The sequence below is a fragment of the Salmo salar genome, chromosome ssa19 (assembly GCF_905237065.1).
Source record: "Salmo salar chromosome ssa19, Ssal_v3.1, whole genome shotgun sequence".
NCBI classification, from domain to species: Eukaryota; Metazoa; Chordata; class Actinopteri; order Salmoniformes; family Salmonidae; genus Salmo; species Salmo salar.
The window spans coordinates 54,163,635-54,175,789 of record NC_059460.1 but is presented as its reverse complement, the minus strand read 5'-3'; the positions used below and the strand labels follow the sequence as shown (position 1 = coordinate 54,175,789).

General features: G+C 42.9%; 1 protein-coding gene across 1 annotated transcript in view; it reads left to right on the top strand.

Moving 5' to 3' along the window:
- The window catches only part of LOC106579324 (vesicle-fusing ATPase), a 55,123-nt gene that overhangs the window by 41,118 nt on the left and 1,850 nt on the right, over positions 1–12,155 (top strand). The window contains exons 11-21 of the mRNA XM_014159144.2: positions 2,752–2,826; positions 3,114–3,301; positions 4,238–4,333; positions 4,994–5,150; positions 7,562–7,695; positions 7,770–7,836; positions 8,114–8,193; positions 9,202–9,336; positions 9,483–9,596; positions 11,818–11,873; positions 11,977–12,051. Coding sequence (XP_014014619.1) covers positions 2,752–2,826; positions 3,114–3,301; positions 4,238–4,333; positions 4,994–5,150; positions 7,562–7,695; positions 7,770–7,836; positions 8,114–8,193; positions 9,202–9,336; positions 9,483–9,596; positions 11,818–11,873; positions 11,977–12,007 — 1,133 coding nt within the window. The 3' untranslated portion in view covers positions 12,008–12,051. The remainder of the gene's footprint in view (positions 1–2,751; positions 2,827–3,113; positions 3,302–4,237; positions 4,334–4,993; positions 5,151–7,561; positions 7,696–7,769; positions 7,837–8,113; positions 8,194–9,201; positions 9,337–9,482; positions 9,597–11,817; positions 11,874–11,976; positions 12,052–12,155) is intronic.

The window sequence follows — 12,155 nt, the reverse complement described above, 5'->3', positions numbered from 1 at the left end:
CGCACACACGCCGTGTCCAAGTACTTATAAATACACAGCAAATTTGATATCAGAATTTTAACACCCACAGTGTTAAATTTAACACTTTCTTAGTGTGTGTATGTGACCCACTGAAATAGTGTTAAACCAACACTTTTCAAAGTGTTGACAAACTAACACCCTAAGAGTGTTGGGTCACTAACACTGTGGGTGTTGCAAATTCCGACTTAAAGATGCACTATGCAGAAATTTCTTCGGCATTTCCTTGTTGCAAAAATTCTAATAGTTCACCTAATTTCAGTTTATGTACCTAAACAAGCAATAATGTAGAGAATCATTGTATCATCTTAACCGCTATATATTATCCATAACCAGAAATATTGTATTTTCAGCTGTTTGAAACTGGTGTACAAACCTGAAAGTAAAAGACCCAAAAACTAAACTTTAAAATGGGAAATGTAGAAATAGCACAGATCAACCACTTATTAGACTTGCTTTCAATGAGAATGACAAAGCTATAATACACATTTCTATGTGAATTTTGTCAGGTCGCCCAAAAAGTTACATAATGCAGCTTTAAAAGAACACTTAGTTGTGTTAAAGTAATATTTTGTGGTGTTTTAACATTGTAGTGTGTAGAGCCTCAGTTACATATTTCCCAGCATGCCTTTCAAGTGAATGTTAGAGATACCGACCCATGAATGTGTGTGTTAGTGACAGAGGCATGGTTTTTGCAGTCAAAAACGTATAGTCCTGAAACCTTCAAGTGAATGTGTTTGAATTAAAAGTAAAACATTTATGACCATATATTAGACATTTCATAAGGCCTTTTAGATATGGCCTAGTTTTTCCCCAACATTTGTATTTGTATTTATTATGGATACCCATTGCCAAAGCAGCAGCTACTCTTCCTGTGGTCTAGCAAAATTACGGCAGTTATACAATTTTAAAAACATTACAATATGTTCAGATTTCACAACACACTGTGTGCCCTTAGGCCCCTACTCCACCACTACCACATATCTACAGTACAAAATCCATATGTATGTGTGTGTGTATAGTGCATATGTTATTGTGTGTGTGGACGCATGTGTCTGTGCCTATGTTTGTGTTGCTTCACAGTCCCCGCTGTTCCATAAGGTGTATTTTTACCTGTTTTTTTTTTAATACAATTTTACTGCTTTCATCAGTTAATTGATGTGGAATAGAGTTCCATGTAGTCATGGCTCTGTGCTGTACTGTGCACCTCCCATAGTCTGTTCTGGACTTGGGGACTGTAAAGAGACCTCTTGTGGCATGTCTTGTAGGGTATGCATGGGTGACATTCAACATGTCAATACCTCTCATAAATACAAGTAGTGATGAAGTGAACCTCTCCTCCACTTTGAGCCAGGAGAGATTGACTTTCATATTATTCATGTTAGCTCTCTGTGTAAATCCAAGGGCCAGCCGTGCTGCCCTGTTCTGAGTCAATTGCAATTTTCCTAAGTCCCTTTTTGTGGCACCTGACCACACAACTGAACAGTAGTCCAGGTGTGACAAAACTAGGGCCTGTAGGACCTGCCTTGTTGATAGTGTTGTTTAGAAGGTAGAGCAGCGCTTTGTTATGGACAGACTTCTCCCCATCTTAGCGACTGTTGTATCAATATGGTTTGACCGTGACAGTTTACAATCCAGTGTTACTCCAAGCAGTTTAGTCACCCAAAACGTGCTCAATTTCCACATTATTTATTACAAGATTTAGTTGAGGTTTAGTGAATGATTTGTCCCAAATACAATGCTTTATGTTTTTCCAGCAGCAACTATGATTGATAAAGCCAAAAGCCGCACTGAAGTCTAACAAAACACTGAAGTCTAACAAAACACTGAAGTCTTACATTGTGATCTGATGATCCTGGCTCATGGGTCATATCCGATCTGCAAGTCACAATATGCTGGCTAGTGAAGTGATTGGTAATTCCTATTGGAATCCAGCCAGAGGGAGGATATTCAACAATTTGATCTTTTTATCACCGACAACCTGCATTCAAAAGGACTGCTATGGTGAAGAGCTTGTCAAACAAGACTACCTAAACCATCTAAACTGGAACAAACATCTCCGTAACAGTTGCAATAAGTCCAACCACTTACAGATTGGATTCGTTTTGAAAAATCAAAGTTATTTATCTTTTGTTTAGTATAATTAAGCAATAAGGCCTAAGGGGGTGCGGTATATGGCCAATATACCATGGCTAAGGGCTGTTCTTACGCACAACGCAACGCAGAGTGCCTGTATACATCCCATAGCTGTGGTATGTTGGCCGTATATCACACACCCCCGAGGTGCCATACTGCGATTTTAAACTGGTTACCAACGTAATTAGAGCTGTAAAACTAAATGTTTTGTCATACCCGTGGTATATGGTCTGATATACTGTGCCACGGCTGTCAACCAATAAGCATTCTGGACTCGAACCAATCAGTTTATTAGGTCAATGAATCAATAGGGGACAGAATAGGGGACACTGCAAAAATGAATGAATGGCTCGCAACAAGCGCGATTGCGCTTTTCAATATGGTTGAGTAGCATGTTGATATTTGTTGCTTACTGCATACGTTTTTACTAAACAGTACTTTCTAAAATAGTATGTAGTAGGGCCACAGTCTGCTTGACTGACCGGTCGAGTTGGTCTGAAAAGATGAGCGGGATTATCTGAGCTATGCCTTTCTTTCCCTTCCTCTTCTTCTATCTCATCCTCCTTCTCCCTCTATCTCTCCACCTGTGTCTCTAAGGAATGACCAACAGGCCTGACCTGATAGACGAGGCCTTGTTGAGACCAGGCAGGTTGGAAGTCAAAATGGAGATCGGTAAGAAAGCAGAACGTAGTACACCACAAAGCATCCACCCTAACCAAAGACCTTGCTTCATTTTTGTTAGTTTACTGTATTCCGGTTTTGTTTGTTTTCAGGTAGTTTCTTTTCTTCTGAGAAAGACATTGTTATTCATAGATGTCGTACCTTTTTACCCGACAACCAACAAACCAACACCCAGACATTTCTACTGTTCCATTTCCATCTCTTGTACAGTATGCAGTTACACGGTAAAAAACACACAGATATATACGAGACGTTTCCCCTCGCGCTTCCTCCCCCAGGTTTGCCTGATGAGAAGGGGCGTGTCCAGATCCTCAACATCCACACGGCTAAAATGCGTCAGTTCAACCTGCTGGGCAGCGACGTGGATGTCAGCGAGCTGGCCACCGAGACCAAGAACTACAGCGGAGCCGAGCTGGAAGGGCTGGTCAGAGCTGCCCAGTCCACTGCCATGAACCGACACATCAAGGTCACTATTACACACAGGTGGCCATTTTCATTAGCCTAGATCAACCCTCTTGGTTGGAGAGCTAACATCCTCAAGATTTTCAGTCCAACCCTGATTTAGCACACCTGGTTCTAGTTATTAGCTGCTCGCCAAGACCTTAAGTAGCCATTTCAGGTATGTTAAATTGGGGTTAGACTGAAAACCTACAGGACGTTCGATCTCCAGAAAGAGGGTTGGGCAGCCCTGGCCAAGGTAGAGGGCGTTTTTCTCTTCTCAGCATTAACTCTACAACTGACAATCTTTATGTGTTAAGGAGCTGTAGGTCTCGTAGGTATTTCACAGTCAGCCATGAGACAAAGTGCTCCCTCAGAGCGGAAAGGTCAGACAACTCTCGTCTGGGAGGGAGGGAGGGAGAAAACGAGTGATAAGGACCGAGAGAGAGATGGAGGGGAGGGGAGGGAGCTCTCCAGCCATTACACCTGTGTAAGCCCTTGTCTGTCCATGTCATCACCCTCTAATATGGTCCAGGAGTGTGGTGGGGGGGCAGACCACTTAACAGACTACCACCTCGCTTAATCTGTGTGTGTGTGTGTGTGTGTGTGTGTGTGTGTGTGTGTGTGTGTGTGTGTGTGTGTGTGTGTGTGTGTGTGTGTGTGTGTGTGTGTGTGTGTGTGTGTGTGTGTGTGTGTGTGTGTGTGTGTGTGTGTGTGTGTGTGTGTGTGTTAAATCAGTAAGACCTAAAAGTCACTATTACCTTGTCATCATTATAGGACGAAATAAAGGTAGATACTATCAATGATTAGCGTGAACATTTTGTCTTCACTCCTTGATATAACAGTGCCATTAATAAATCTAGTGTCAGGGTTTAGCTTTAAAGTTAGTCGAACAGTTTGTTGAACATCTATTAACCGTCTGTATTGCACCATCCTAATAACATGTCCTTCTGTCCCCCTGCAGGCCAGTGCCACCGTGGAGGTGGACCTGGAGAAGGCTGTGAATCTGCAGGTCCACAGAGATGACTTCCTGGCCTCGCTGGACAACGACATCAAACCTGTGAGTAGACCCCTTCCGTCCTCCATCTCTTTACTTTTCTCCAGCCCTCTCTCTTTACCATTGCCTACATCCAAAAGTCCTCCTCCAACATTTGGACTTACAAAAATGTCATCATCCACTTGCAGTTGATGGCAGTGTCCACTATATGCAGGGAATGAGATTTTTTTTTAAATAATTTTGAGATATTTTTAAGAAGTGATTTTAATAAGGGACCCTTTCAGGCTATGGATGGTTAAGTGCAAGGGTCCCCAATTACATTCAGCCGTGGGCCAATTTTTCTTTCAGAGCATGGTCGGTTGGCTGGAACATAGTTATAAATAATTTGTACACTGCAAATTGACCGCAGTAACCCCAAACAGATATAGTATTTGACAAAAACAGAATCATTTCAAACCTTGATTACATTTGGAAGCGATCACATATGCCTCTCTATTTATGCGTGGGAATACTTGGGAACAGATTTCCTTCGTTAAAATCACTTTGAGCTCATTTCCTGGTAATTATACAGCCTTTATATTCAAGAACGAATATTTTAGCGAAAAAAAAACTTGGGGGGGGCAAATAAAATCACCCGCAGGCTGAATTTGGCCAGCGGGCTGCCTATTTGGGAACCCTGGTTTAGTGGATCTGACTCTCTCTCTCGCTCTCTCTCATGGCCAGGCTTTTGGTACCAACTCGGAGGACTATGCCAGCTACATCATGAATGGCATCATAAAGTGGGGTGACCCGGTAACTGCTGTGCTGGATGATGGGGAGCTGCTGGTGCAGCAGACTAAGAACAGCGACCGCACACCGCTGGTGTCTGTGCTCCTGGAAGGTAACACACACACACACTTTTACATTTGAATCAGTTAGCAGACAATTTTATCCAGATCGACTTACAGTTAGTGCATTTATCTTAAGGTAGCTAGGTACGACAAGCACATTTTATTTAAACTTTATTTAACTAGGCAATTCAGTTAAGAACACATTATTATTTACAAAGACGGCCTGCCACGGGCAAACACTCCCCTAACCCGGATGACGCAGGGCCAATTGTGCGCCGTCCTATGGGACTCCTGATCACGTCCGGTTGTGATACAGCCCGGGATCGAACCAGGGTCTGTGGTGACACCTTAGACCACTGCGCCACTCGAGAGCATCTCACAGTCATAGTATGTCAAATTTCCCTCAGCAAAGCAGCTCTGAGCAAAGTCAGTGCTAGTAAGAAAAGCAATGACACCAACAACTGTTACAATGTTCTATATTATGTCTATAGAATATACTATAGAACATTGTAACACGTCTATAGAATATACTATAGAACATGGTAACACGTCTATAGAATATACTATAGAACATTGTAACACGTCTATAGAATATACTATAGAACATTGTAACACGTCTATAGAATATACTATAGAACATTGTAACACGTCTATAGAATATACTATAGAACATTGTAACACGTCTATAGAATATACTATAGAACATTGTAACACGTCTATAGAATATACTATAGAACATTGTAACACGTCTATAGAATATACTATAGAACATGGTAACACGTCTATAGAATATACTATAGAACATGGTAACACGTCTATAGAATATACTATAGAACATTGTAACACGTCTATAGAATATACTATAGAACATTGTAACACGTCTATAGAATATACTATAGAACATGGTAACACGTCTATAGAATATACTATAGAACATGGTAACACGTCTATAGAATATACTATAGAACATGGTAACACGTCTATAGAATATACTATAGAACATGGTAACACGTCTATAGAATATACTATAGAACATTGTAACACGTCTATAGAATATACTATAGAACATTGTAACACGTCTATAGAATATACTATAGAACATTGTAACACGTCTATAGAATATACTATAGAACATTGTAACACGTCTATAGAATATACTATAGAACATGGTAACACGTCTATAGAATATACTATAGAACATGGTAACACGTCTATAGAATATACTATAGAACATGGTAACACGTCTATAGAATATACTATAGAACATTGTAACACGTCTATAGAATATACTATAGAACATTGTAACACGTCTATAGAATATACTATAGAACATGGTAACACGTCTATAGAATATACTATAGAACATTGTAACACGTCTATAGAATATACTATAGAACATTGTAACACGTCTATAGAATATACTATAGAACATGGTAACACGTCTATAGAATATACTATAGAACATGGTAACACGTCTATAGAATATACTATAGAACATGGTAACACGTCTATAGAATATACTATAGAACATTGTAACACGTCTATAGAATATACTATAGAACATGGTAACACGTCTATAGAATATACTATAGAACATGGTAACACGTCTATAGAATATACTATAGAACATGGTAACACGTCTATAGAATATACTATAGAACATTGTAACACGTCTATAGAATATACTATAGAACATGGTAACACGTCTATAGAATATACTATAGAACATGGTAACACGTCTATAGAATATACTATAGAACATTGTAACACGTCTATAGAATATACTATAGAACATGGTAACACGTCTATAGAATATACTATAGAACATTGTAACACGTCTATAGAATATACTATAGAACATTGTAACACGTCTATAGAATATACTATAGAACATTGTAACACGTCTATAGAATATACTATAGAACATTGTAACACGTCTATAGAATATACTATAGAACATTGTAACACGTCTATAGAATATACTATAGAACATGGTAACACGTCTATAGAATATACTATAGAACATGGTAACACGTCTATAGAATATACTATAGAACATGGTAACACGTCTATAGAATATACTATAGAACATTGTAACACGTCTATAGAATATACTATAGAACATGGTAACACGTCTATAGAATATACTATAGAACATTGTAACACGTCTAAAGAATATACTATAGAACATTGTAACACGTCTATAGAACATGGTAACATGTCTATAGTAATTTTTTTTACCCCTTTACTGCTAAAAATGACACCAGCATGAAGATGGTAAAATAAAGATATATAAAAGAAAGACATTTTCCAACGTTTGGCATTATAAGAGCTGAAAGATATATTTAAACATACTGATAAATGCAAAGATTTATTCAAATAATCATATTATCGTTAAGATGTCCTTTGGTTGAAAATACAGGATAGCGGTATATATAGTATACTATGCTCTGTCTCCTAGGTCCCCCCAACAGTGGAAAGACGGCCCTAGCAGCTAAGATCGCAGAGGAATCCCAGTTTCCCTTTATAAAGATCTGTTCTCCTGACAAGATGATCGGTCACTCCGAAATCGCTAAGTGCCAGGCCATCAAGAAGGTGAGGAAAGGGTTACACACACACACCTGTGTCAGTACCTGTGTCTTGACCACCCTTAACCCTCTTTGTTCCAGATATTTGAAGATGCCTACAAGTCCCAGCTGAGCTGTGTAGTGGTGGACGACATTGAACGCTTGCTGGGTAAGGTCCTGCTTGCATTTGTGGTTACACTGTTCTTCTTTTCGTTTCTTTTTTAAGCATCCTTTTAAGTTCAGGGTTGTAACATACAGTAAACACTGGGCAGTTGGCTTAGGATACAGACCTTCTCAAAGAACCATGTGTTGGAAAACCATGCTCTTAGATTTTCCACCCAAGCATCACTTTGATGGTAAAAGTCCACAGATCATTGAATCATGAGGTCGGAATATTTATTCCAAATTCTCGTTAACTCTTTGTGCTTTGGTGTCCTTGTTCTCAGACTATGTCCCGATTGGCCCTCGTTTCTCAAACCTGGTCCTTCAAGCTCTGCTGGTCCTCCTCAAGAAACCCCCTCCCAAAGTCAGTATTCTGTGAACTTTGGCACTTACTTGAATGTGTGTGTGGGTGTGTGTGTGTGTGTGTGTTTAGTCTTAGCATTTAAATGTTTCTGTGCATACTCTAGTCGTTATTTTGCCAGTGGCAGACAGATGTCAGCAGATCGTACTGATGCCCCCAGTAATGCAAGTCATTTCCATGCAGAGTGAATCAAAGTGTATCCTAGTTGTGGCACAGTATACATCTTTACCCCTGTGTTTCTGTGCTCGTGAGCTATATCTGAATGTAAGCCACGACCAGATTTAAGGCTGTAGGCCTAGGCTACGTTCAGCTGTGAACGTTTGTCAATGAGTATGATAATGTATTGGTCCAGGCAGGCTGTTGTGCTGGGTGTGAATGGGAGCCGGGGCTGCTTCTCCAGGCTTGTGAAGCTCCAGGCCCAGCGGGGTGCCCGGCCCGGGTGAGGCCAGGGGAGGCCTGCCTCGGGGGGGGGGGGGACAACAGAATGGAATGGGCTCTGTGAGAGAGCCGGGGGGGCGACCTGGCAGCACTGCTGCCTGTGTGGTACCTCATCTGCATGCATGGGCACACCCCCTCCGCACAATTGGGAGGGGGGGGGCAGCCAGCCAGCCAGCCAGCCCATAATCCCCCTCTCTCCTCTCCTCTGGTCCCGAACGAGCGACTAGGGCCTCTGGGGAAAGAAACCAGCCTCTTTCCTGATTCAGAGTCACCTAGACTTAAGCAGCTGTGTAGAGGTGGTTGACCGTGGAGAGACTGACAGACTGACCAGAATCAAGCTTGATAAAAATGCAAAAGGTTTATAAAAATCCACAAGGCTCATAATAGGCAGTAGGGACCCCACCTTTCCAGACAAATGTCCCTATACCCATTGATGTTGATGATGTGAAGCACGCCGTTTTGAAATGTTTGATACACTTCCGTACATGATATGGTGAGCTGAGCTTAATTTCCTACTCCATCATGTGTCCCCCCCCCCCCCCCACACACACACACACACACAAACACACACAGGGCCGTAAGCTGCTGATCATCGGCACCACCAGCAGGAAGGACGTGCTGCAGGAGATGGAGATGCTGGATGCCTTCAGTACCACCATCCACATCCCCAACATCTCTAGAGGAGAGCAGCTGGTTGAAGCCCTGGAGGTAGGCACACACACACACACTCTCTTTCACACGCATGCAAGCACACACACGGAAATGGATGTTCCTCGCTCTCGGGTTTTAAAGTTGTGATAAGTAATGATGGATTTGTTGCGTGAGTTTTTAAACTGCTTCTCTGTCTGCTGTAGATGCTGGGTAGTTTCCAGGAGAAGGAGCGGGCAGCCATTGCCAAGGCGGTGAAGAGCCAGGCGGTATGGATCGGCATCAAGAAGCTGACGATGGTCATCGAGATGGCTGTGCAGGTGAGAGTGACAAATCCCCGGTTTAGTTGACACATTTTTATTCCAGCCCAGCACTAACCATCAAATAATCACCTAACCGTGTCCTCCTTCAATCTGTACCACGATTAGCGGGTTAAGATGTGTTACTGCTGGGCTGGAACAAAAGCCTACACACACCCTTTAGCTCTCCCAGAGCGTGAGTTGGAGAACCCTGGCCTAGACAACCACAGTCTAGGGAGTCACAGATGGAATCTCGTCTGGTTTCAGTCAAAACAACCTGCTGTTAATTACGACCTTTCATTAAAACCAGTTTGGATTCAACAGTGATTTTTGTGGTGAGCCCCAAAAATGTCATCGCTATAGTTCCCGACCATTCTCTGCATACTTCCCTGTCTTATGTGTTCACATGCTCTGACTAGTAGAGGGATACCACACATAAAGACCACATCGCATCTTGGAAACGTCTTATCTACTGTTGTGAGGGTTGTTACTCTCTTAGGCCCAGTCCAGAAACAACCCCATAGAGGGGTGCATGTTTTTGTTATTGCCCAGCGCTAACACACCCGATTCCGCTAATCAAGGGCAGGAAGATGACTTGAATTGGTTGAATCATGATGTGGTTCCCAAGGACCAGGATGTAAAAATCCAGTGCAAGTGTTACTGCTGTATGTGTAGTTGACGGTATGTGGCTGTGGTGTGCTTGGTTGTATGGTCTCTGGTCGCTTGTCCATGTGGCTGCTGAATGCCGTGTAGCCTAATTGCTGTGGTATGCACTAATGCAGCCATGTTGAGTTGGCACACCGACGCACACGCACAGCTCCCTCCCTCCATCCTGGAGGAGTATGAACGAGTGTCTGCCGAGACATGCTGCACACAGACGCCCTGCTCCGCCGACGTGACACACACACACATCTTCAAATCCTGTTTCCTCAATAGAAAAGCATGAAATCGAGGTCATGTCTGAAATTCCACATCTTTTATGTAACACAGTTAATCGTGTTCAGTCCAAATCAATCATATACACTCAGTTTATTAGGTACACCCATCTAGTACCGGGTCGGACCCCCCTCCAGAACGTTGCTCAGTTGGTAAAAGGGACCTATCGTGTGGCAGGAAAACATTCCCCGCACCATTACACCACCGCCACCAGCCTGTACCGCTGACACCAGGCAGGATTACGCCAAATCCTGACTCTGCCATCAGGTCATGGGATTCCAGGGGATGTTTCGCCACTCTTCAATTGTCCAGTGTTGGTGAACGCGTAACCACTGTTTTTAGCTGATAGGCGGGGAACCCGGTGTGGTCGTCTGCTGCAATAGCCCATCCGTGACAAGGACCGACGAGTTGTTCATTCCGAGACTGTTGTACTGCACCGTTATTTGCCTGTTTGTGGCCTGCCTGTTAGCTTGCATGATTCTTGCCATTCTCCTTCGACCTCCTTCATCAATGAGCTGTTTTCACCCTCCCGAGTGGCGCAGCGGTCTAAGGCACTGCATCTCAGTGCAAGAGGCGTCACTACAGTCCCTGGTTCGAATCCAGGCTGTAACACGTCCGGCCGTGATTGGGAGTCCCATAGGGCGGCGCACAATTGGCCCAGCGTTATCCGGGTTTGGCCGTGGTAGGCCATCATTTTAAATAAGAATTTGTTCTTAACTGACTTGCCTAGTTAAATAAAGGTTACACACACACACCCACAGGACTGCCTCTGACTGGATGTTTTTTGTTTGTCGCTCCATTCTCGGTAAACCCTAGACACTGTCATGCGTGAAAAGCCCAGGCGGCCGACTGTTTTTGAGATACTGGATCTGGCGTGGCTGGCACCGACGATAATACCACGCTCAGTCGCTTAGGTCCCTCGTTTTTCCCATTCTAACTGTATGGGCAAAACTGAATGCCTCGATGCCTGTCTGCCTGCTTTATATAGCAAGCCACATCCACGTGAAAAATGTTTGTGAACAGGGTGGTGTACCTAATAAACTGTCCACTAGTCTATATCTCCATCATAAATGGAGAAGATGACCATAGTTGAATGCTACCACATATCTGCATTGTTATGTAACATTGTTTCTGTGAGCCCCTCACTCACACCTTCCCAGCCAATTACAGACAGCCCTGCGTGAACGTTTGCTGTGCTGGCCCCGGGCCTGTACTTTTCAACACGTTTATAGGAAAGGAGGCTATGTAAACAATGTAGGCAAGTGTATGGACATATGCACAGAGAGCTAACGTGTGTGTCTTCCAGATGGATCCTGAATACAGAGTTAGTAAGTTCTTGAACCTGCTGAGAGAACAGGGAGCGTAAGTAGAGCACTATTCTGTTCTGTCCCCAATCTCACACCACCTAATTCTTGTGTAGTTGGTTGACGGTTTAATCCATGTATATTTCCTTCCCTCCCCACAGGCTGGGTTCTGACAAGCACATAGCCATCTAAGCCCATGGTGGAGCTGCATTGCCCAGCAGTAGCTGCCTCTCACAGTAAGTGCTTGAACAGAGGGTAGAGCAGGGGCGTGTTAGAGTAGGTTTGGAACAAAATGATTCTTCCTCTTTCTCTTCCTTCCTGCTCTTCTAACTCCTCTCAC